Source organism: Condylostylus longicornis, unplaced genomic scaffold, assembly GCF_029603195.1.
Source record: "Condylostylus longicornis isolate FDR11 unplaced genomic scaffold, ASM2960319v2 ptg000135l, whole genome shotgun sequence".
In the NCBI taxonomy this organism is placed as follows: Eukaryota; Metazoa; Arthropoda; class Insecta; order Diptera; family Dolichopodidae; genus Condylostylus; species Condylostylus longicornis.
The window spans coordinates 12,053,249-12,075,506 of NW_026578103.1; the positions used below are offsets into that span (position 1 = coordinate 12,053,249).

At 22.9% G+C, this 22,258-nt stretch overlaps 1 protein-coding gene across 6 annotated transcripts in view; it reads right to left on the bottom strand.

Annotated features, from left to right (window-relative positions):
* The window catches only part of LOC129615062 (potassium voltage-gated channel protein Shaw), a 174,953-nt gene that overhangs the window by 63,086 nt on the left and 89,609 nt on the right, over positions 1–22,258 (bottom strand). For 4 of the 6 annotated variants that reach the window (XM_055530116.1, XM_055530121.1, XM_055530120.1 and 1 more), the window contains exons 5-8: positions 18,208–18,402; positions 10,850–11,068; positions 10,047–10,659; positions 4,217–4,345 (exon numbers count right to left, since the gene is read on the bottom strand). In XM_055530116.1, coding sequence (XP_055386091.1) covers positions 4,217–4,345; positions 10,047–10,659; positions 10,850–11,068; positions 18,208–18,402 — 1,156 coding nt within the window. Of the gene's footprint in view, positions 1–906; positions 957–4,216; positions 4,346–10,046; positions 10,660–10,849; positions 11,069–18,207; positions 18,403–22,258 lie in introns of those variants that run through there. The other 2 variants (XM_055530118.1, XM_055530119.1) reach the window with 2 other exon arrangements.

Genomic DNA, 22,258 nt, shown 5'->3' on the forward strand with positions numbered 1-22,258 from the left:
CTGATCACCCACCCAGTAAACTCAATGACGTAAGAAATTGGTTCGTGATATCTACAATACCGTGCATCAGCCCTATGCTCCACCGCAGAGCGAATTAGGAATAAAAAAAAAAACGAAAAAATTAATATTTTTGGTTAAAAGATTTAGCTAGTATTTATTGTGAGGCACGAAATTTTAATTCAATTTTAACATTAAAAATGTTACATTAAAAGGATTTACTGTAAATTTCATTAATTTTCAATTTAACAGTTGATGTAAATTGTAATATAATAACAATTATAATTGTATATAAAAATTACTATTGAAATTTTAGAATTTTCAGCAATAATTTAATAATAGAATTTCTATACTATTTTTTAAAATCTTTTAATTTATAAATTAAACAGCATAATAAAAATTTTAAAAAGTAATTTGGATATAAAATTAGTTTTATTCTTACGGTCCACAAATTTAAGCACTATAGCGCTCATTTTATTACAATATAATTTTAATAAAATTACTTATTGAGATATTCTGAGTAAATTACAAAATTTATTCTTTTAAACTCAATACCAGAAGTTTTTAATTTCTTTTTAAGAATAACCACTTAAATAATTGTTTATTAGGAAGCTGCATTTCATTATTATCAACCATTAATAGTTTTTTAAAGAGAGATACCTTGCATATATTATTACCTTGCATTTATATTATATTATGAATTGGTAATACTATACGAATATAATGTAATATACAATTTATTATATTTTTCTTATAAATTTTAATCATATACAAAATCTACATATTAAATCAAAAAAAAAAAAATAAGAAGAAAATTTAATTATATTTATTTTAGAATAATATTTTCATAAGTATTAAGTATTCAGTTTAGATCTTAATGTTTTATGCTATTATTTATAAAGTATGTATGTTCAAATAGTTATTTTACAATTTTTCTGTGTGATTTTTAATATCGATTCCTGAAAATGGAAAAAGTTGTAATTGTTTTATTCTGAATTTTTGTATAATTTGTATTAATTTTGATAAATAAGTTTAATAATGTTATTGAATTTTTCCAAATATATATTAATATTTGTGTAAGTATTTCATAATAATTATATAGCATAATATTATGTTTAATATGTAAAAGAGAAGTAATTAAGCAGGGATTTTTTTTTTTTTAAATAATTGCATAGTAAAAAAATTGGGAATGTTTAAACTACTGCGCATAGGAAAATTCAATATACTCATGTTTTTTTTTTTAATGCAAAATTTTGCCATTCAACTTGCTTTGCTCAATCAAAAAATTCAAAAAAAAAAAAAAGGAAAATATGGTTGCTTTTTATTAAAAATAGAGAGGGAAAAAATAAGGCAATTAGCGGGGATTAATCGCGAAAATTGCATATTTCAAGGCGTTGCTTGTTTTTTGATATTTCTATTTCCTTATTGCAAAAATTAAGCGAGCCTTCTTTAATTACAAAAAAATAAATAAAAATAATAATAATAATAATAACGTAAATTATACTATAAAACAGAACAAAAATGAATAAAAACAAAAAGAAAGAAAATACAATTAAAACAAAAATGAAAAGCTTAAATAATTTTGCTGCTTTTTATTTTTAAATATTTGCTAATTATCACATAATATGAATAATGATTAAATAAATTTTATGTTATTTTTCATTAAGAAAATTTTGTCTGCGTCCTCTTCTAATTGTAAAAATGTTATTGCATTTATATGAGATGTAATTGCAGTTGTGGTTATTAATTATTTTCAATTAATAATTGTGTTTTTTAACATTTCATATCAAATTGTATATTATAAGCATTTTTCAAACAAATAAATGAATATTAATGATAATATTAGCAATAATTATTGTAGTAATTATGATTTTACAATAATTCCTAATAAAATCCTTTCCTAAAATGTTTAGTAATTTCAATTTAATGGCTTGCTATAAGTTGGTTCAGCTAAAATATTAAAAAATATAATGTCACAAAATAATAATCAACATAATTTATATTATTCTCAGATGGTCACATTTGTATTTCAACAAACTTTTATTTAGTTATTAATAATTTTGTTTCGAATTTCCATATAACAATAGCATTTGATTTAGTAATATAGTAATAAGATACATATAAATGTTAACAGTAATATTCTAACAATCCAGATGAATTTAAATTAATTCTGTCAACAATAATGCGTTAAACTACAAAATATGGGGAAAAAACTCCTACTGTATTCGAAATTTTACGATAAAACATGAAATTTTATACCTGATTTACTGAAGAATTCAGATTAACATAAACATATTGCAAGTCAATATCGAATAAGAATAATTTGAGTAACTTTTAAAAAAAAAAAAAAAACCAAGTACATATTTCGAAGGAATCTAAAATATGATTGTATTGGCAAATCCAATATATACGAGAATATTATTTCAATATATAGAATATAGTTAACAATAATTAATAAATAAAATCATCATAATTGCTGTTATGACTAACTTTATAAGACACTCATAATTTTTTCAGTGTTTGTCAAAGATTTTCTTATTATTTAATATTCGTTTCATTATTATTACAAATAAAATTAAAATTTGATAAGACCTGAACAAAGTTGATAAAAAAAATGTTTTCAAAGATTTTATTAAATATTTTATGTATTTTTCTTTTTTTTTTTGGAAAAATGTGATATTATGTAAGTAAGAAGGATGTATAAAACAATGATAAAAATAGCATTTTTTTTTTAATATGATTTGAAAAAAAGTATAGCTATTTTTTGAAAATATTTATAAATGAAATTCGATTCCTAAATTTGAAATTATTTTCGAAAACAAAAATTTAAAAATTAAATATTTAAAAAAGCTCTTATTGAAAAAAGCGTATAAATGTGAAAATTTTAAAATTTGAAAAATATAAAGGAAATACAAGACTCTCTAAATTAAATTTATTTTTGAAATTGAAAATTTTTATTTTAATTATTTTTTTATAAATTTTACAAAATTTTAGAAAAAAAAAATTAGATAAGCTTTTTAGTATAGCAAAAATAAAGTTGTTAATTAATTTATTAAATATTAAGATTAGTAGATAAATTTTATGTATATATATATTTATATTTTTTAAATTTGTTTTTTTTCAATTTTAATTTTTTTTGAAAATTTCAATCAGTTATTAATGATTTTGATTAAATTGAAAATTTCATTCTAGAAAATTTTGTTAAAATTTCCGTTTTAAATAGTATACAGGGTGTTTCACATACAGTTGACAAATAATTTTAGAGACAATTCTTTGATCAATTTCCAGGAAAAAAATTGTAGGGTATCTTTTTTCAACTGATTGTTTGCTCGAAAACTAATATATCCGCTCTCACATACATTTTTTGCTGGAAATTAATCAAAGAATCTTTCCTGAAATTATTTGCCATCTTTTGCGACCCAGTTTATAAAAAAAACCAAAAATAATAATTTTCTGTACAAAACTTTAAATTCATTGTTATTCTTTACTGAGAAATTTAAAAAAAATTTTTAAATATTAGATAAATTGGAATCGAAAAACAAAGAAAAAAACTAATAATTAATAATTAAATAAAATTTATATATAATTTAATTTTTATATCACATATTTACAAAAATTTGACATTATATCTATTATTTTGATCCCGATCATAATTATATCAAAAAAAAAAAAATTTAGTAAATTAGGGAAAAAAAATGTTTTAGTTTTGCTTGAAATTTTTGAAAAAATTCTTTATTAATTCTTCGATGAACATTATCTCTGTGTACTTATGATAAGACTCTATTCAAAAAAAATTCATTTATAAAAATATTGGTATATACAATCAGTATGTACACGCATTTATATAACATATATTTATATTATAATTATTTATTTTTTAGCATTAGTGGATTATATACAAAATCATTTTTCGTTATTTATAAGAGTTAAAAGAAAGTAAAAAGCAATATAATGCGTCAGTTTAATTATTATAAAGTTATACATATACAAGTATAAGAGTTTTCCTTTCATTTTAAAGATAATTCAATAATTTAATTTATTTTAGAACAAAAAAAAAACTATTTTTATATAATAAATAATTTTATATAGATATTTTTATATTATTATTTTTTTTTTTTGTTAATTTTAATTAAATGTATAATTTTTATTAATGCAACTTATATGATATTAATAATATTAATAATTTATATATAGAAAATTTGAAACAATTTAAGCATACCTGATTTTGGACTAACTAAATCTTTGGCGCCAGTCTTATTCGCATTCATTCTACGTGGACCCGTTCCACCGGAACCAGGTACTGGACCAGATCCAGGCGTACCACATGCACTTTGTACACCAGATTGCCCTATATACGTAATAACAAAATATAGAATGAAAAAAAAAAAAAAAAAAATAGAAGAGAGATATGCGATTTGATTTTTTTGCGTTTTGTTAATTTGATTTTTTTTTTTTTTTTTTTATGTTAACCATTAATAATAATATAGAGGTATAAAATTTAAAAAATTTTCTTTATTGACTATATTGAAGATTAAAATTTTTTTTGTAGAAATGTGGAGAGGAAGGAAAATCAAAATAAAAGAAGTAAATTTGATAAAGAAAGGAAGAAAAAATATTTTTACATGCAATTTTAAAAGAAACAAAGGACAGGGTCTAGTTTTTTGATCATATAAAATAAAATAAATTTTTTTTTTGGATTATTTATTTACATTTTTTATAAGAAATTATTTATTTAATTAATTTGCACATCATAAGAAGATAAAAACTTCTTAAGAACAAAATATTTTATTGTTTAAAATTAAAGGTTGGCCATAAATACATGTGGTTTTAATAAAATCGCTGGAATTTTGGTGAGAAAGACTATTGGGTTTAACTTTATTCGATTAATTAATTAAAAAAAAATTATTATTTCAAATTAAAATATAATTAATTAAATTGTATTTGATTAACCCCTTGCATTGTTCTAATTTCAAATAAAGAAAGCGAGACGAAAATAACCAAACTATACAATTTTTTTATTCTTTTGATATTTTATAGTTCTAATAAAACTAATAAATTGTAATTTTCCATGTTAATTAGTTTTATTTTAAATTTTAATTTTTTACTAATGTTAAATCAAAAACACGATTAATATTTGAATGAAATTCATACTTTTATATTTGAAAAAATGCAAAAATTTCGTAGAAATTATTAAATTTTTTTGTCAATATGATTTTCTTACAGTCAATAATAATATTTTTTTTAATATGTTAATTTTAGTTACATAAATTATTATTTGTCAATTTACTATAATATTGTAGCTTACAAGTAGAAGAATACTTATTTTGAGAATATTGAACTGAATGAAATACAATGAATTCTTGTACAATTAAAGTTTTAGATTTAAATTCGTCCTAAATTTCAAAATTGTTCTAAAATTCTTTAAAATCGATTATGTAAAATTTCATCATAGTAATATGTATAATATAAAAATGTATAATAAATTTTCAGAAAAATTCACATGAATGATGGTGGTTATAAGGGATTTTTAATTTTCGCCGTAAAGTATGCAATTTTTTTAGAAATAGACAATTTATTAAAAAAAATTTTAACTGATTAAATTTGAAGTGATACGTAGCTTTTTTTAAAATAATATTAATATTATATAATATTAAATACAATAATAAATTATTTTTTAAAAAATTCATTAAAATTGATTACTTTAAATTAGCAAAAAAAAAGCAATCAATTTTACGAAAACTTCGCTTTTTTTTTTTAAATATTCAAAATTTGCGTTTGATGTTATTTTGCCGTATGTCATTTAGTTAAAAATTTTCAGCATCAATTTTTATTTTCTCATTTTTCTATTTTTTTCTTTTGTTCAATTAAATTTTTGTGCAATTTCAACATGTTTGACGATTATAAATTATTCTTGTTTTCCATGCCATTCATATATTTTATTGTAGTACACAATATATACATCATTATATTTATACATTAATTTAATATCTTTCATAAAATATTTAAAAACTTGATAACTTGACCTAAATAATAAATATGTGTTTTGTAGCTGCAACACTATTTGTAAAAATTTCTATATCCTTTTTCATATCACTATTTTATAATTTTTAAATAATAATGAAACTAAAATCTAAATGAATTTCTTTTATCCCTCCTCCTAAATTTTTTCTCTTTTAACTACATATATAATGTACATACATTGTAGTTCTTGATATTTAATTAATGACTTCAGCTATTAATCATAATTAGACTACAATATTAAACTACATTCTCTTGTTTTTCTCTTGTTATCAAGCCAACAACTACAAGCTCAAATAAAATAAAAAGTAGTAAAATAAAAAAAACAACTTCTGTTGAAAATGTTAAGCAAATATGAGCAATAATGTTTACAATAACAAATAACAATTGCGCAAAAAAAAAGAATTTATGATGGTATATGTGTATATAATGATATACTCTTTTCAATATATTTAGCTTGTTACAGTGAACATAGACAACAAAATAAAAATAAAATGAAAAAATATTTGAAATTATAGTTATATTTTATTTTTGCATCTTAACTTTCATTCCCACTTTTAATAAAAGTTATTGACTTCAGTGTATTTTCTTTGTTTTTTGTTTTTTCTTTAAATGAAGCTATCATTTATTTTTTGAAAAATATTTCATTTAAGCTGTGCATAATATTTCGCATTTAACATCATAGTACACATATGTGTATGTAAACGACATGTAATGTTTATTTCATTCTAAAAACAAAATTCAACAACATTTTTTGTGTATGCATAGTGAATTTTTTGGTTTTTCTATTATATTTTACCATATATGAGAATATTTAATTTTTCGCATATTGTGTTATAATATTTAAATGTAGTTATGTATATATAATTCTGACTTCTCATAGTTATTATATAAGCATTTAAATTATATTAACGCAACTACAAATTGTCAGTTTTTGTAGTTGATTTTACATAGAAACCTCTAAAAAAAGGATAGTAGTTGTCTCATATATTTTATTGTTTAAGAAAAATTTATAATTTTAATTAAACTTTTTTTTTTTGTTGAATAAAAGGCAATTAATTTTATCCTTTTTAAACAATACATGTTCTTATATACCCAATATGAAATATTGTTATATAATTTTATATTCAACATTTAGTTAATAGTTATAATACATATTAGAAAGGCTATGAATATATTACAGAAATAGAGTATTCCAGTGTTAATAATGAAGTAAAATTTTACTTGATATTAATTATTTAAAAATAATAAAATTGAATATTAAATACGTCCACCGTTCTATCATAATACTGTTCAAAAACAAATAGGTCACAGGACGAAACTGTTATACAAATATAGTATAATTGAAATAATGTAAAATTATAGACAAAACAAATAATGTAGTGTAATGTGAACAGTTATACTGGGTATTCATAATAAGCATAAGAAATTTATTTTTAACAAAAATAAATTTTTTCTAATTTAACAAATTCAAAGTCTTCTAATAAATATATTGGACTTTATCAGCAATTAATTATTGTTAATTGAAAAATTTTAATTTGAATTCTTGATCCATATTATTAAACCATATAATTTTTAAAATTTTATGTATGGGAATCTATATCACCTTGTACTTATTATCCTTACGCTTTTAGAGAACTTGTAAAATGTTGTGTATAAACATTACTCATATTTTTACTCACACTGTGTTTATAACACATAATAATATTTACAAGTGAACCCAATTTTTTTATGCTTATGTATTTTCAACCTACGTTATTTTCAAACTATAAAGTTCATTTTACTGTTTATAGTTAAATAAAAAAACAAAAACAGAGGGAAAAGAAAAGAAAAACTTAAAATCAAACGGTTTCATGTATGTCCTAAAATCTGTTTTTTGTTTTTACTTTTTTTTTTTGCATAGTCATACTTTATTAAACAATATTAGGGAGTTCTAAGCGTTGACAAAGATTGATGACATTTTAACCGACTAAAATGAACACAAAAAGAAAAAAACAAATTTTATGAGAAAGAGGGGGCTAAGAAAAAACAAGCAGCAGTGTACATAATATAATATGAATTATGTACATTGAAATTGAAATAGTTTTATCCTTATTCTCAACAATATATAGCTTCCCTTTCAGTATAGTTTCTCATTCTTTTAGTTTTTATTACATTTTGTTTATTTTTTTTATTTTTATTATTTTGTGCTTTGTTTATTTTCCCTATGTTTTCACTTATTTTTCTCCCATTACCATGTTTGTTTACTTTTAGTGTTAATTACTTTTTAGTTTTAGTTTATTTATGCTTTTGTTTTTTTGTATTTTGATTTTGTTATTTTGTTCTACCCCATCATTTTTAAGCGGAGTCGACGTTCTCATGACGAGGTTCTGAATTGATTTTATTTACCATTCCTTTATTTTTATTTTTTTGTTTTTCAAATTCTCTCTTTATGAGAGCATACTTTTACATGTTAAATAAACGTTATATTAAAATACATATACGGTGGATGAAGAACAAGACAACAAAAAAAAAAGGGGGGAAAGAGTATAATAATAAAAGTTTATGTTTTTGAGAATTCTCACACTGTACTCCTCCTTTTTTCTTCACAGAATTTATTAATATATTTCATTTCTGTTCTTTTTTTTTTTTGGTTTTTATGTTTTTGTGAAAAACTGCGCCATGACAAGCAACAGTCACATCTTTTAATAATTTTTGTTTTTGTTTTTGGTTACGTTTGTTTTAGAGTTTTTGGTTTTCTCATTTTATAAACATACAATAACAAACATTTTCTTTTCGTCCTTGTACATTTTATATTTTATGTGTACATGTAAAAACATAAACAAAATGTACACATTTAAAATCATTTTTAATGACCCAGGACGATACTAATATACATAATTTCAAAACAAAGGGAAAGAAGTTGAAGAGCACAGCAAAAACAAAAAGAGAACAAGAAAGGAAATATATATTTGTGTACATATATATAAAAAAGGGAAGAAGTTTTGTAAAAATTGAAGTTATTAGTGGTAGAAAATGATTTTGTTTTTTTTTTTTTTTGGTAGTATGGTAGATAAAAATTTTGGGTACATGTACACTTGGCGAAACATAATTACATACATATATACTTTATGTATATATGTCATGTAAGTGTGTGAAATGTGTACATATATATATATAGGTTTATATGGTTAAAATATTCCGCAGTACACTTTAGTAATCATTACATAATGATGATTAAAATTAAAAGAGAATGTAATAAAAGTTTTATATGGACGTGTGCAGGAATATAATGAATGATTACTAAATTTTTATGAAATATCCTTTTCTTGTTTTCTCATTTTATTTATATTAAAATATAATATATTGTTACACGTATTGTGTGCGAATATAAATTTCACTTGATATATTGTATTATAAATATATTTTCAAGTTTAATATATTGGATGATATGCAAAAGGAAAAAAATCGAAGAAAGGATCATTTGCGAAGAAAAATGTATGAATAATTTTTTTTTCTCTGTGTAAAATATTAGAAGCCTTTTTCAATGTTCCTACGTAAATACCCTTATGAATTATATTATGAAATTTAAGTTTATATTTAAATATTGTTGTTACTTTTTTGACCTTCACCATAAAAAATAAGTTCGTTCTTCTCTTCATTTGTTAGTATTAAAGCATGTTTGCATAAAATATTGTTTTAGTTTCTGATAAGTGACTAATCTCGTTCTATTAACCCCAATGAATTTTATGATTATTTTATGAAATATTAAAATTTATTTCGTACCAGCAGAATTTATTTATGTTTTAAATTTCTTATACAAAATTTTAAATTTGAATAAAAGTAATTATTAAATTTTATTTCATTAATCTTAAATTACAAATGATTCTTTAACAAAATAATGTTGATGGAAGCTGTTTTTTTTTATGAATAATTTATAGTATTTTTTAAATAAATTCCTAGTATAATAAAAACAAATTTTATTTCTTGATAATTTATATCTGCATATAAAATAAAGGAAAAGCAAATATAAAAGAAATTTTATTACATACCTGGTAATCTTGGATGATGTGGTGGTCTAGCTGGTTCAACCGGTAATACACGTCGTCTTTTCTTTGGCAGTTTAGCACGTGCTTGTGTATGCGAATAATACATTGCAAAATTACTAACAATAACTGGTACTGGCAGTGCTATTGTTAATACACCAGCTAATGCACATAATGCACCAACAAACATACCAATATATGTTTTTGGTACCATATCACCATAACCAACTGTAGTCATTGTCACTAATGCCCACCATAAACCTAATGGTATACTATTAAAATCATTATGAGGATTTGTTTGTATGCGTTCAGCATAATAAACTAAGCTAGCAAATATAACAATTCCTAATACTAAAAAGAACACCAACAATGTCAGTTCTTTTGCTGATGCACGAAATGTTTGTATTAAGATTTTTAAACCGGACGAATGACGTGTCAATTTAAATAATCGCATTATACGTATAATAGAAAAGAATTCTAATATATCGGCATTTTCCAAATGTGATGCGAAACGTTGCAATACTAAATCAATGTAAAAACTAAGCGTTGCAATATAATCAATAATGTTAACGGATGACTTTATGAATTCACATTTATTTGGTGCTGAAATAAATCTAACCTATAAGAAAATTTTGAAAAAAAAAATAATTAGTAATCAAGTAAAATAATTTTTAATCTTCATTTTTGAATTTTTTCAATTTCAATAAAACTAAATAATTTAATATTTATTCGTTTTTGTTTTGTTTTTTTTTTTTTTCTTATTAATAAAAATGTAAGTAGTATAAGAGTTATAAAAAACATGTACTTACTAATATCTCAAAAGTAAACCAAGCATTACACACACATTCTATATAGAAAAAGGCTTCATGGGCATTCGTTTGTTCCTTATCTAATACCCATGCTGTACTACCATTAGCTGTTTTAACAGTTATATTTTTTACAACCGGAACTCTCATATCTGGATGAGTTTTAAGGCAAAATGACAATATTGAAACGCATATAAAAAACACTGATACTACTCCAATTATCTGTAAAAAAGAATTTTGAAAATTTTGGGTCGAAATTTTAATTGAGTTTTGTACAAAAAAAAAAAAGTTGATAGTAAAAATTTTGAATTTTTCGAACTATGTCCATTAAATTTTAATGTAATTTCAATTGCAATTAACAATATAGAAAATGAATTCAATGCAAAATAATTTTAAATTATTTCTTTTTTTTGAAAAATGAATTTACAATATAACAATATTGAAAACTTTAAAGACTTATCAAGAAAATATAACATATAAGTTTAATATCGGAACGATTTAATGTGAATGTTGACACAAAATGAAAACTTAACAATATGCATATGGCAACTCTGATTTTCAATACATAAAAATTAAATTCTACAATGGGAATGTTATTAAACAACAAAATAATTTACTATTATAGAAAATCAAAAATTTAATGTAATGAATGCTGTTATTAACTGATACAATTAATGATATAAGTTCAGAGTTGTTATCAAATTATTTTTTTCTTAAATAATTAATTAAAATTATCACAATTGAATGGAACGATTACAAATGGAACGATTAAAGATAGCAAACATTTTTTTTATTTCAACATCAATCCTTAATTTATTAATATAAAATTAATAAAATTAAACAACAATATTAAACAAAATATAAAAATATATGGATAATATTTGTATTTTTAAGCTATTGAATATTTTTCAAAGATGATATCGGAAAATTAGATATTTCGATTTGAAAATTATTAATGAAATTAATAAATTTTTAATATTTAGCACAATATAAGATTCGACGTGAAATAAATATCGAGACAATTACTAACTAAGCGACCTGATTCTCATGATTTGCTTGTTTCAAGAAGAATTTTTAGAAGCACCTTATATATGTATATTAAAATGTCGTAATTCTATAAAAATCTTATAATATTATTATTCTTAATTACTAACCTATAGTAGATACTACTTAATTTAACTCATATATATATATATATATATAGGTACTAATTTAATAAGACTTATAAGCTTATAAGAGTTAATATAAGATTATAATGTCTTATAATATAGTAGTCTTAAATTATAAGGTTAATGCAGCTTGTTTTTGAGACACTAATAAGTTACATAACGTCAATATTGGCATTTAAATTTACAAAGTCGAAATTATATTTTATTTTAAAGATTTTTAATATTAAAAGAAAAAGAATTTGTTTTTTAATATTAAAAAAAAAAAAAATTAATTTTTGAATTTTTATACTTCCTTATAATAAAATAAATTGAACGACGTTTTTCATCTAGCTATATATTATTATACTGAAAAAAAAGAAAATTTCTATTTTTCTCACAATTTCACATTATATTCCCAACGATTATTAATAAATTACAAGTAATAAATTTTTCATAAGCCGCTATTAGTGGTAGTACTGCTGCTTTTCCACAAATTTTCGTAATAACACAAAAACATAAAAATTTTAAAAGAGAATTGGAGAAGGTGATTTTTATTGTTCCCAAATATTTTTATTAATAACTTAAAAAGCATTATTTCAGCTTTGCGATCCTTTTAATGATGTTGATAAACAATCAACATGTTGTCATTCTCATGCAGCATTCATTAAACTTGATAATTACATCTTAATGATTCTTAGTAGGGCAAGTAATCATTCCTGAGTATACTAATTTTCATACTGAATATATTTCTTGAATACTAAAATATTTAATGTTAATTTACTTATATTTACAATTAAACTTGTTACACAACATATTTGGGTGTGTATTTGTCCATTTAATTTGTCCTGTTTTCTTATTTTCACAATATTATTTAAGTTTATTAGTTATCTTCATATTATTTATCTTCAAAACTGGAACTCTCCGATTTTATTTTATTTTTCCATTAATAAATTATATTTATTTATTTTATTCCATCACATAACTAATCAAATTTATTTTATAAACCGATTTTATGCGAACGAATAAAAAATATCTGGCAAATCAGTTTTTATATTTATAGACAATTCCATTATAACATACCCGAATTCTTCAAAAACAATCCGAACAATATGTCCTTCTTAAAAGTTAATTCTTTATGAATGATGGCACAATGCAATTGATCTGCATTTAAATCACATTTACATTTCAGCTGAAACAAAATTGTCGCCCCACATATTGAAAACTCAATTTTATTCTAAAATCTATCGATGAACACTTGTAATTTATTTTAAATCGTTGAGTAAATTTAATTACAATAATTTTTTTTTTTAAATTTATAATAAAAATTTTATTTTAAACCAATTTTATAGGGTTTTATTATAAAAATTTAAAATAATAAATACAAAAAAAAAAATAAAAAAGAAGGGAAGACGTAAAAGCATAATATTATGTGTTTTTTATTTTTATATAATTTTTATTCTACATAAAAAAATGGGTGATGGGTGGTGCTTCTTTTAAATATTCTATAATAAAAATATAAAAATTTTTATTTTATAGGTTCCATTAAATCAGATCTGAAATCAATTTAAAAAGTATCCAACATATTTATTATATATTGACATCCTTTTCAAAAAGGACCTAGTACACAATCCTTTTTTGTTTTTTAGTTTTCTCTCCTTTTTTTTAGTAAGCATTTTTAAAACTATTATTCTTTCAATTAAGAAAGCTAGAGGGAAAATAATAGATTGAAAAGAGAATTTAGAAAAAAAAAAAGAAAAATGTCGTTTAACTTGACATGCTGCACAATTTAAAATTGTTTAGGATACGCTGACAGCATTTAATGTAACAGTGTCCAGTAATGTCGAAAAATAATCAAAGTATTAGTACGTGTTTGTATAATATGTGCAATCAAAATGTATATTTCATAATGTCATTTGTGTGTTTTTACATTATTTTTATTTCTGCATACATATACCGATACAACTCTTGTATAAGGTGGTCCACTGTAATTAAAGTCTTAATGATATTTTCTTGACTGAAATATTGTATGAGTTTCGCATAAGAGTTAAGTCTTTGATAAAATTACCTATTTGTTACATTTATTACGGACTATATTTTTACATTAATTACAGGTTATATTTTTACAAATAAATACGATATGCTGTGAGACTAGGCCAATTTTTTAAAGTTATACGGCTGGAAGTTAAACGCATCTCGATTGCATTTTACTATTTAGTGTTAAAAATCATTTGTTAAAATTTTTAAGTTAACTGAAATCGTGTTTTTAAATTATAACTGGGACTGAGAAAGTTTAGTTACGATTTTCTATTGTCATATAAAGTTTTTATATACGTTCGTATTATAACCTTTCCCTTAGTGTTATTATTTCATTTTGATTATAGAAATTTCTGTACCGTTCCATTATAGATAGTCAAATATAAAAATAAAATTAGAGAAGAATGTAATCAAAGTGAAATCAAACCATTGTGAACCCCTTGGGTACCCGACATCTATTGAAATCATTCATACCGACCCCTAAGTGAAATGATTACAATAGTTATTTCTATTCTCAAGAAAAATATTTACCAAATTTAAAGGGGTGACGCAGTATTAGAATAAAACAGAATTATTTTAAATTGAAAAGCTCAATATTTCTTCAATGTTTTTAATTTTTTATTCTATTCGAAAATCCAACGTTATTAAGAACCGAAAAGCGAATCAATTGTAAAAATTTTCACAATATAAGTAACGTACGTTATAAATGTGCTATTTTCATTTAAACTATTGAAGGAATGGAGCTCACAACTAAGCACACAAAAAAAAAGAAGAACAGGAAAAAAATAACATAGAGTCCCATAACGTTGACTCTTTTTTTTCTTTTAAAATTATTTGATTTTTTTTAACTGTTTTTTATATAGATTTAACATTCAATTTCTAAAAGTTGATAATGCAGATTCATATTCATTTAGTTGATGATTCTGATGTAGTACGTGTGTCTATAAATAATAAGAAAGAAACTAACAACTCACAAAAGCTCGTAATTTTCGAAATTCGGTTTCTATAATATGTTGTTCGATTATATTAGTCCAAATATACACTCACACAATATATAAAATTTCAAACTCACACAAATTGAGGTCTAGAAGAAAAACTATATTAAAAATTTGAAAAAAAACGTAATTTAGGTAATGGTAAATTTTAAGAATTAGTAGAAGAAAGTCACTATTTTTCTGCGTTTGCAAAATTTGAAAAATGATTGTGATTCCGCTGCAGTAAATAGTTGAATCCACGGATAGGCGGACAGAGTGAAACCAATAAGCACGTTTTTATATATTTTTTTTTGGAAAAGTGCTGAAAAATATTATATGTCACCAATTACGATGAAAAACATTATATAAAGCAAAATTCAACGAATCAGTCATTTGATATTTAATAGTTAGTCCTTTATGTGAAGAAAATAATCCCGCTTTAACTGAATGATCTGAAAAAGCTATATGCGATACTTAATATTATACAATATATATATATAAATACATATATGTAAATACAGTGAGATGATATAAGTGATGCATTGCAAAATTGAAACACAATGTAAAACTATTGATTGATTCAGTGTTGTTTTATCCTTTTTTACTGCAACAATTTACGTTTTTAGTTTGTCTTTATAAGTTTTTTTCTTTCAATTAAATCGAAATAGTTTCTTTTATAGCTACTGCGTTTTCAATATAATTCTTGAATTTTAAATTTAAAAATCATTAAAATCCATCCATTGCTTAAAAATACTTAGTTTAAGGATTACCTACTTTTAATGAATTTCAATCAACTTTTACTAAATTTAAATAATTCATACTCAAAAAGGACTTGTGAAAACTTAAAAAAAAAAAAAACAAATTGATGATTAACAAGTTTTATATCAGGATGAATACAAAATTAAAATAAATAATTTTAACAAAACTTTGTTTAATTTATTTAAAAAACACAACTAAAATTGCTTTTCTATGACTAAACTTCTTACAAAAATTTAATTGTACTTAGTTCCATGATAGATTTTCTTTTTCGAATCTTGTTACTTTGAAATTCTCAATTGAACAACAATTTTTTGATTATAGAAATTATTTTAAAACTTTAATTTGAGTAATAGAGTGGAAAAAATAGAGTTGACTATGTCAACTATGTGATACCCATAAGAACTTGTCATTTTATGAGCGATTACATATGCCATATCTGACTATGGGAGAGACGATGACTTTAACTTATCATATTACCATATTAATTTATGCAAAATTTTAGTAATGTGACTTCAATATTTTCTAAGATATGACCAAACTAATATTGAAGTTGTATGGTAGCTAACAGAAGAAGCCAAGCAATTTCAATGACTTTTATCACGCACAATGGCACTATTAATATACATACGTTCGTACGTACGTTCGTATGGGTATAATGAGTAATTTATGCAAACGGTGAAGTTCTTCAATTATTTTTATGAGTTAAATCAGGGTTCGGCAACTTACGACTTGTTAAGTGATTAAGAAATTTTTTGTGACAAAATGTGGTTAGCGACAAAGATGCGATATAACAGTATTACAGAAACCTATTTTACTGAGCGGAAGCCTGATCCCCACTCTCCAACAGGAGTGTAGCAATCTTTTTAGTTTTCTAGTAGTCTAGGTTAATGTTGTATGCTCATTTGAGCGTTTTACGCATTGAACATGTTGAAATTCGAGCCATATGACGTTTCGTTCAATGGGTACATGTTGAAATGAGTAAAGTACATGTTATTTTTAATTTATTGGTAATACAATTCATATTTTATCGTCGGCATAATTAATAAAACACCAATGAAAACAAAAATTAAGTACGGAAACCAAGAATTTAATGAAAAATGAACTTAACATTATTGCTTTATTAATGATTCGGCAAAAACACTATTATATCATATTTGCAAAAAATTATAAGTGAATAGTTTGCTTCGCCACGAAATACAAAAATAAATATGATAAATACAACTTTCAATTCTGTTTAAGCTACATTTAAATGTTCCGACCCGTATATAAGAACTTTTATATTGAAAATATCCCGACGACCGAAAAATGTTACCGAACCCTGAGTTAAGTGATTAATAATTGTCAAGAATTTTAAGATCTGATAATATAAAAACTATCTTACGATCTAAATTTTAGTCACCCGAAGTTATTAAAGATACAATATATATTGAGAATTAAGTTAAAACACAGTACAAAATTGACTCTGAAATTATCTTTTTTTAATAACTATAATTCTTGTCTTAAACTGATAGAAGTAAAAAATTTATTTTCGCAATAATTGTTTACCTAAAATAACTTTTGACCAGAAAAAAATGACTTCAATTTTATTACTTCATGTAATATTATCAAGCTCTCATTTGATACCCTCTGCTCAAATAGATAAATTGAATTCTCTTCTAATAATCCAAAATCTTCGGAAATTACTTAAAATATACCCATCCTAATTTCCAATTTTGTTTTTTAATACATTAAATGCGATGTACCCTCAAAAATTTTGTGTTCTGTTATGTAGAATTAATGATTTTACATTCTTGAAATGAAAGGATGAATAGTCGGACTTGTATTTGTCTATTAGTGGCAGTGAAAACTTTATTTAATCATGGCTTTTGTTCATGCCTTATTAAAAAGAGTCTCGGTGTGCTTATAAGCGGGCTTGACATGAAATTTTTTATTTTTATCTTTCTTAAACTAATATCATAAAATGTGCTATCTTAGGGCTCAGATAGATATGCAATATTTAGTTTTGCAACTGTTTGATTACTTATTTGTATTCCATAGGTATTCAAATGCGCATACATGCCACTGTGTAATTGCATGCAATTAAGCAATCAAACAGTTTATTTTTACAATGACGCTTTAATTTAGTTGCTTAAATGCATAACCAATGATTTTACAATTAAACAATAATTTCAAAATTAAAAATTGAATGTCTGCCTGAGCCCTTACACTTATGAATATTAAAATAATGCTTAAAATTATTTTTCAAAAATAAAAAAAAAAATTATTGACTAGGTGAATTTAAAAATATACAAAACACAATAAAAGAAAAAAATATTCAATACAAAACATAATGGAGCATTCTTATAATTTTTTATCTAATTTTGTGCATTAATGAGTGCTTTTAAAAGGAACTATGAGGTTTAAGTAACAATAAACAAAAACAAAAATTGTTAAAAAAAAATTTTACCTTAGCTGCATTTGAACTATATGGCTCATCCATTAATGACCATATTTGTGGCTTCATTTGTTGCCACCATGATATTGTTCCCTTAAAATAATCTTCTTCGAAACCAAATTTTCTTGCTACTTCTTCTTCCGATGGTTTTTCAGTATCAAGATCTAATCTATCTAAAACTGCTAATGTTTCTTGTGTATCTCTATGCTGTAATAAAAAATATTTAGATATTAAGTAGATATTATTTTAAATACACACATATAGTAAAATTTAAATACATATTTATTTTAAAATGATATTTATATACATACATACATAATATGATAACAATTATAGAGAACTCTTTAAACAAAATGTTAGTCAACAAAACTTAAGTAAAAGTATTTTAAAAACGGCTATCAGTAAACCGCATCAGAATGTGATATTTTCATTGAAATAAAATGCCAAAAACGAATAGCACGTCGAAATTATTAACAGACAACTATTTATTTCAACTTTAGCAAAACATGATTCAAATCCCAGCAAGGATGACCAACACAAAAAAAAAATTATTAAACAAAAGTTTAAAAAATCAGTATAAAACAGAAGAACTAATAACAAAATATTATAAAGATTAAGAACAAACAACAATTAAAAAATCCTCTTTTTTGGGGATTGTAAAACAAGCGCAGTCGTACTTATAGTAGAGAATTTTTCACAATTACCGAAGTTAATTATTCAATTGTAACGAACATTTCATAGCAGTCAGGAAATGACAGTCATTTTGAACTGCAGCTCATTTTTAAAGAAAATGACGATTTTTATGTAGACCGCATAGCAGTGTCATACAATATTTTTGTTATTAATGAAATTTTATAATAAAAATTAATAAGTGAGGCCTACGATTAAAATTTGTTTTAATTTTTTTTTAAAAGTGGTTTGGAAAGTAGTATACGTTATAAGTACCCGCTTAATGCCTAATCAATACTGTGAGCTACAAAATTGTGACCTAAAATTGGGTAAATCAAATATTGGGCAAAAAATTTCGATATTCATATTTCCGAATTTCATATTTCGTTTTACATACTATTTTGCTGAAATTCTTAAAATTCGTTAATAAAATTCTGTTATTTAATCATTTTCTTATGTATGAATAATCTTACATCCTAATTCAATAATTTATTAGAAATGTGTGTAGAACGCATGAACAGTTTAAAATCCTTTTTCTAAATGCTGATTCAAAAAATATTTACAAATCAGTGTATAATAAAGTAAAGTAATTCTTATAACTATATCCAAGATTAGATATTTGAATTTTGTTCATGTTGCATTATTGTAAAAGCTTGGTGAATTTAATCCATAATACCATATACTGAATTATTTTTCATTTTTCTGTTTTTATTTTTTTTTCTCTTTATCCTTTCAGCCAACCATTCCTAATCATTTAAGTAAATATACAAGTACAACATAATAATAAGTATTCCCTTTTTATATATATTTTAAATATTCAATTCAATTCAATTTCACCTCAATTCATATGTATGCACATATATACATATATACAAATATGCATGTTATATATACTTCGGTAGTTATATTCAAGTCAATTCTCTATTAGAATTTTTTTGTTTTTTGATTATGATCACCATTACCATCACCATTTTCATTATAATCAATATCATCATCATAATCATCCAAGGGAAAAAGAAAAAAATAAAATAAATAAATAAAAAAGAAAAAGAGAGAGAGAAAAAAAAAACGCAAATTCAAAATGAAATTCAATAAAAAATCCTTTTTTATTACTTATTGAAAGTAAAGTAGACATTCAATAAGAAAAATATTATCCTTTACAAATATTGTTCTTATAATACATAATATATAATACCAATATACATATAAATGTATATAGGTAAGGTACATTATGAAAAAATATTTTCCACGTTTACACACATTTAAACACCCAAAATAAATACTAATTTACCTACAACCAATTTCAATCAATTCCACCACATTAGTGTGTAAAAGCTTTTATTTGTGGGAGAACAAAGTACAGAAAAAAAAATAAAAAGCAAAAATAAAGTAAAAATCAATTTTAAAAACTTATTCTTTCACCTTTCAAATTTTCATATTATTCAAATATTTATGCTCTTTCAATTCCAATAGTTATAATGTTATAACAGTATAAAAGTGGTAGTATTAATAGTACAAATAAATCGTTTTGTATACATGGTTTTATAGTATAACAGCATTTCGATATTATATAATCATTTTACTCAATAAATTCTACTAAAATTTATTAAGGAAATATTATAGAAATGAAATATTTTTCTTTAAATTTAATACAGTACTACGGTCAAAGTAAATTTTCGACACTTGAAAATAAAATGAGATAGCTATACATATAGCTCACAATATCTAAATTAAGAGATAATGTATATTATTATTCATCAAAGTCGGATTCCCATATTTTGAATGAAGTTACTATATCAATGTTCGCATATAACAGCGAATTATTTATATTTCAACAATTATGTTAAATTTTTAAAAGAGAAATCCTTATATGTTGTATGGCCTAAATTAAAATTACTTAAAATTTATTAAAAATAATAAGATTTTGAAGAAGCATTTAGCAACTTAATCTTGATTTCCTTTTAATTAATTTCCTTTCATTTTTGAAAAATTTCCCAAATATATGGAATTTGGAAGAAGTCCAGAATCATAGGGAGTAGTTGTGTCATAACAAATATTATTTTGAACAGTCATTTTATATAACAAATAACAAAATTTTTCAGATTTTTCCTAAATAAGTCGTTTGTACCTTTACGTTTCTCCCATAGTAGCTACTGTAAATATAACATTTGAAAGAAAATTACATTTTCCTTTATAAAAATTCAATTTTAAATTAGCAGTTCCAATTATATAAAAGAGCAGTCCCTACTACAAAATAGAAAGCGCTTTCGCTGATAAATGAACCAATCTTAATTCGGTAAAAAATTTTTAATGAAAGAATAAAATCTTTTCTTTTTATATTTGCAGCGAGGGTTCCCATAATTTTGAAAAAAAAAATAATTTTATGCAAAAATATGATACACAAAATAAAGGATTTGTGTGCCATAGCAGAAATGTAATAAAATTTCCTTTTAAAGTAAAGGGAGAAAAAAATTTTTGTTTTTAATCACTTAATTTTTTTTTTTCTGTTTCGCTTATCACATATACAAAATGATGTCTGCTTCAATGAAAATGTTAACACGAAAAAAATTTTTATTCTTTTTTCCTTTTTTTTTGAAAATTTTAGCTCAAAGACTTTTTCAATGCTCTTTGAATATGTGCATATATTGTTTGTTGTCCCCAGGTGCAAAATTCAAAAAATAAAATATTAAAGTGTTAAATTAATGAAAGCGTTAATAATGTACAAATTGGAAATTATACAAAATTTAAACGAAAAGAAATCTATATAGGAATTTTATTTTTATTAAATTGAAAATGCTCAGTCTTTTTTGTTTTATACTAAAAAAATATTGTATATAATAAATAATTTTTTAAATAGAAGCACTATGTAAAATTGTTACATTGTTAATTGAAATAATTAAGATAATTGGATAAAATAAGCGGTTTATGAAGTAGCACTTTTTCCTTGAACAAGTTACTACGCCTTCTTTTCAAATAACAATGCTTTACGGTATAACAAGATTTTATAACGGCAAAAAATGATTGCTGTTTTTGGACGAAAAGCAAAAAATTAGAAAAAAGCGTTAACATAGTTTTCGAATCAAAGAGTAAATTGCGCGAGGTAAGATAAGACAGAAGTTTTTCAAGTTACCTCCCGGCCCACCCATATGATTTTCTTCCAAATAATTCCAACTGACCCAAAACCAGACCAAGATGTATAAGATAGTGAAAATTCAAATTTTAAAAATTTCGGGATACGAAAACTTATGAAGAGTGGAAAAATATTTGGTTCTAATGAAATAGATTACTTTCTCGTATCCAAAAGTTGCTATAATTTCAGATTTCCACAGGTTTTTCAAAATAACAATTAATTTAGGCGACCTTTTTTTTAACTGTAATGTTCGATTATTGTTTT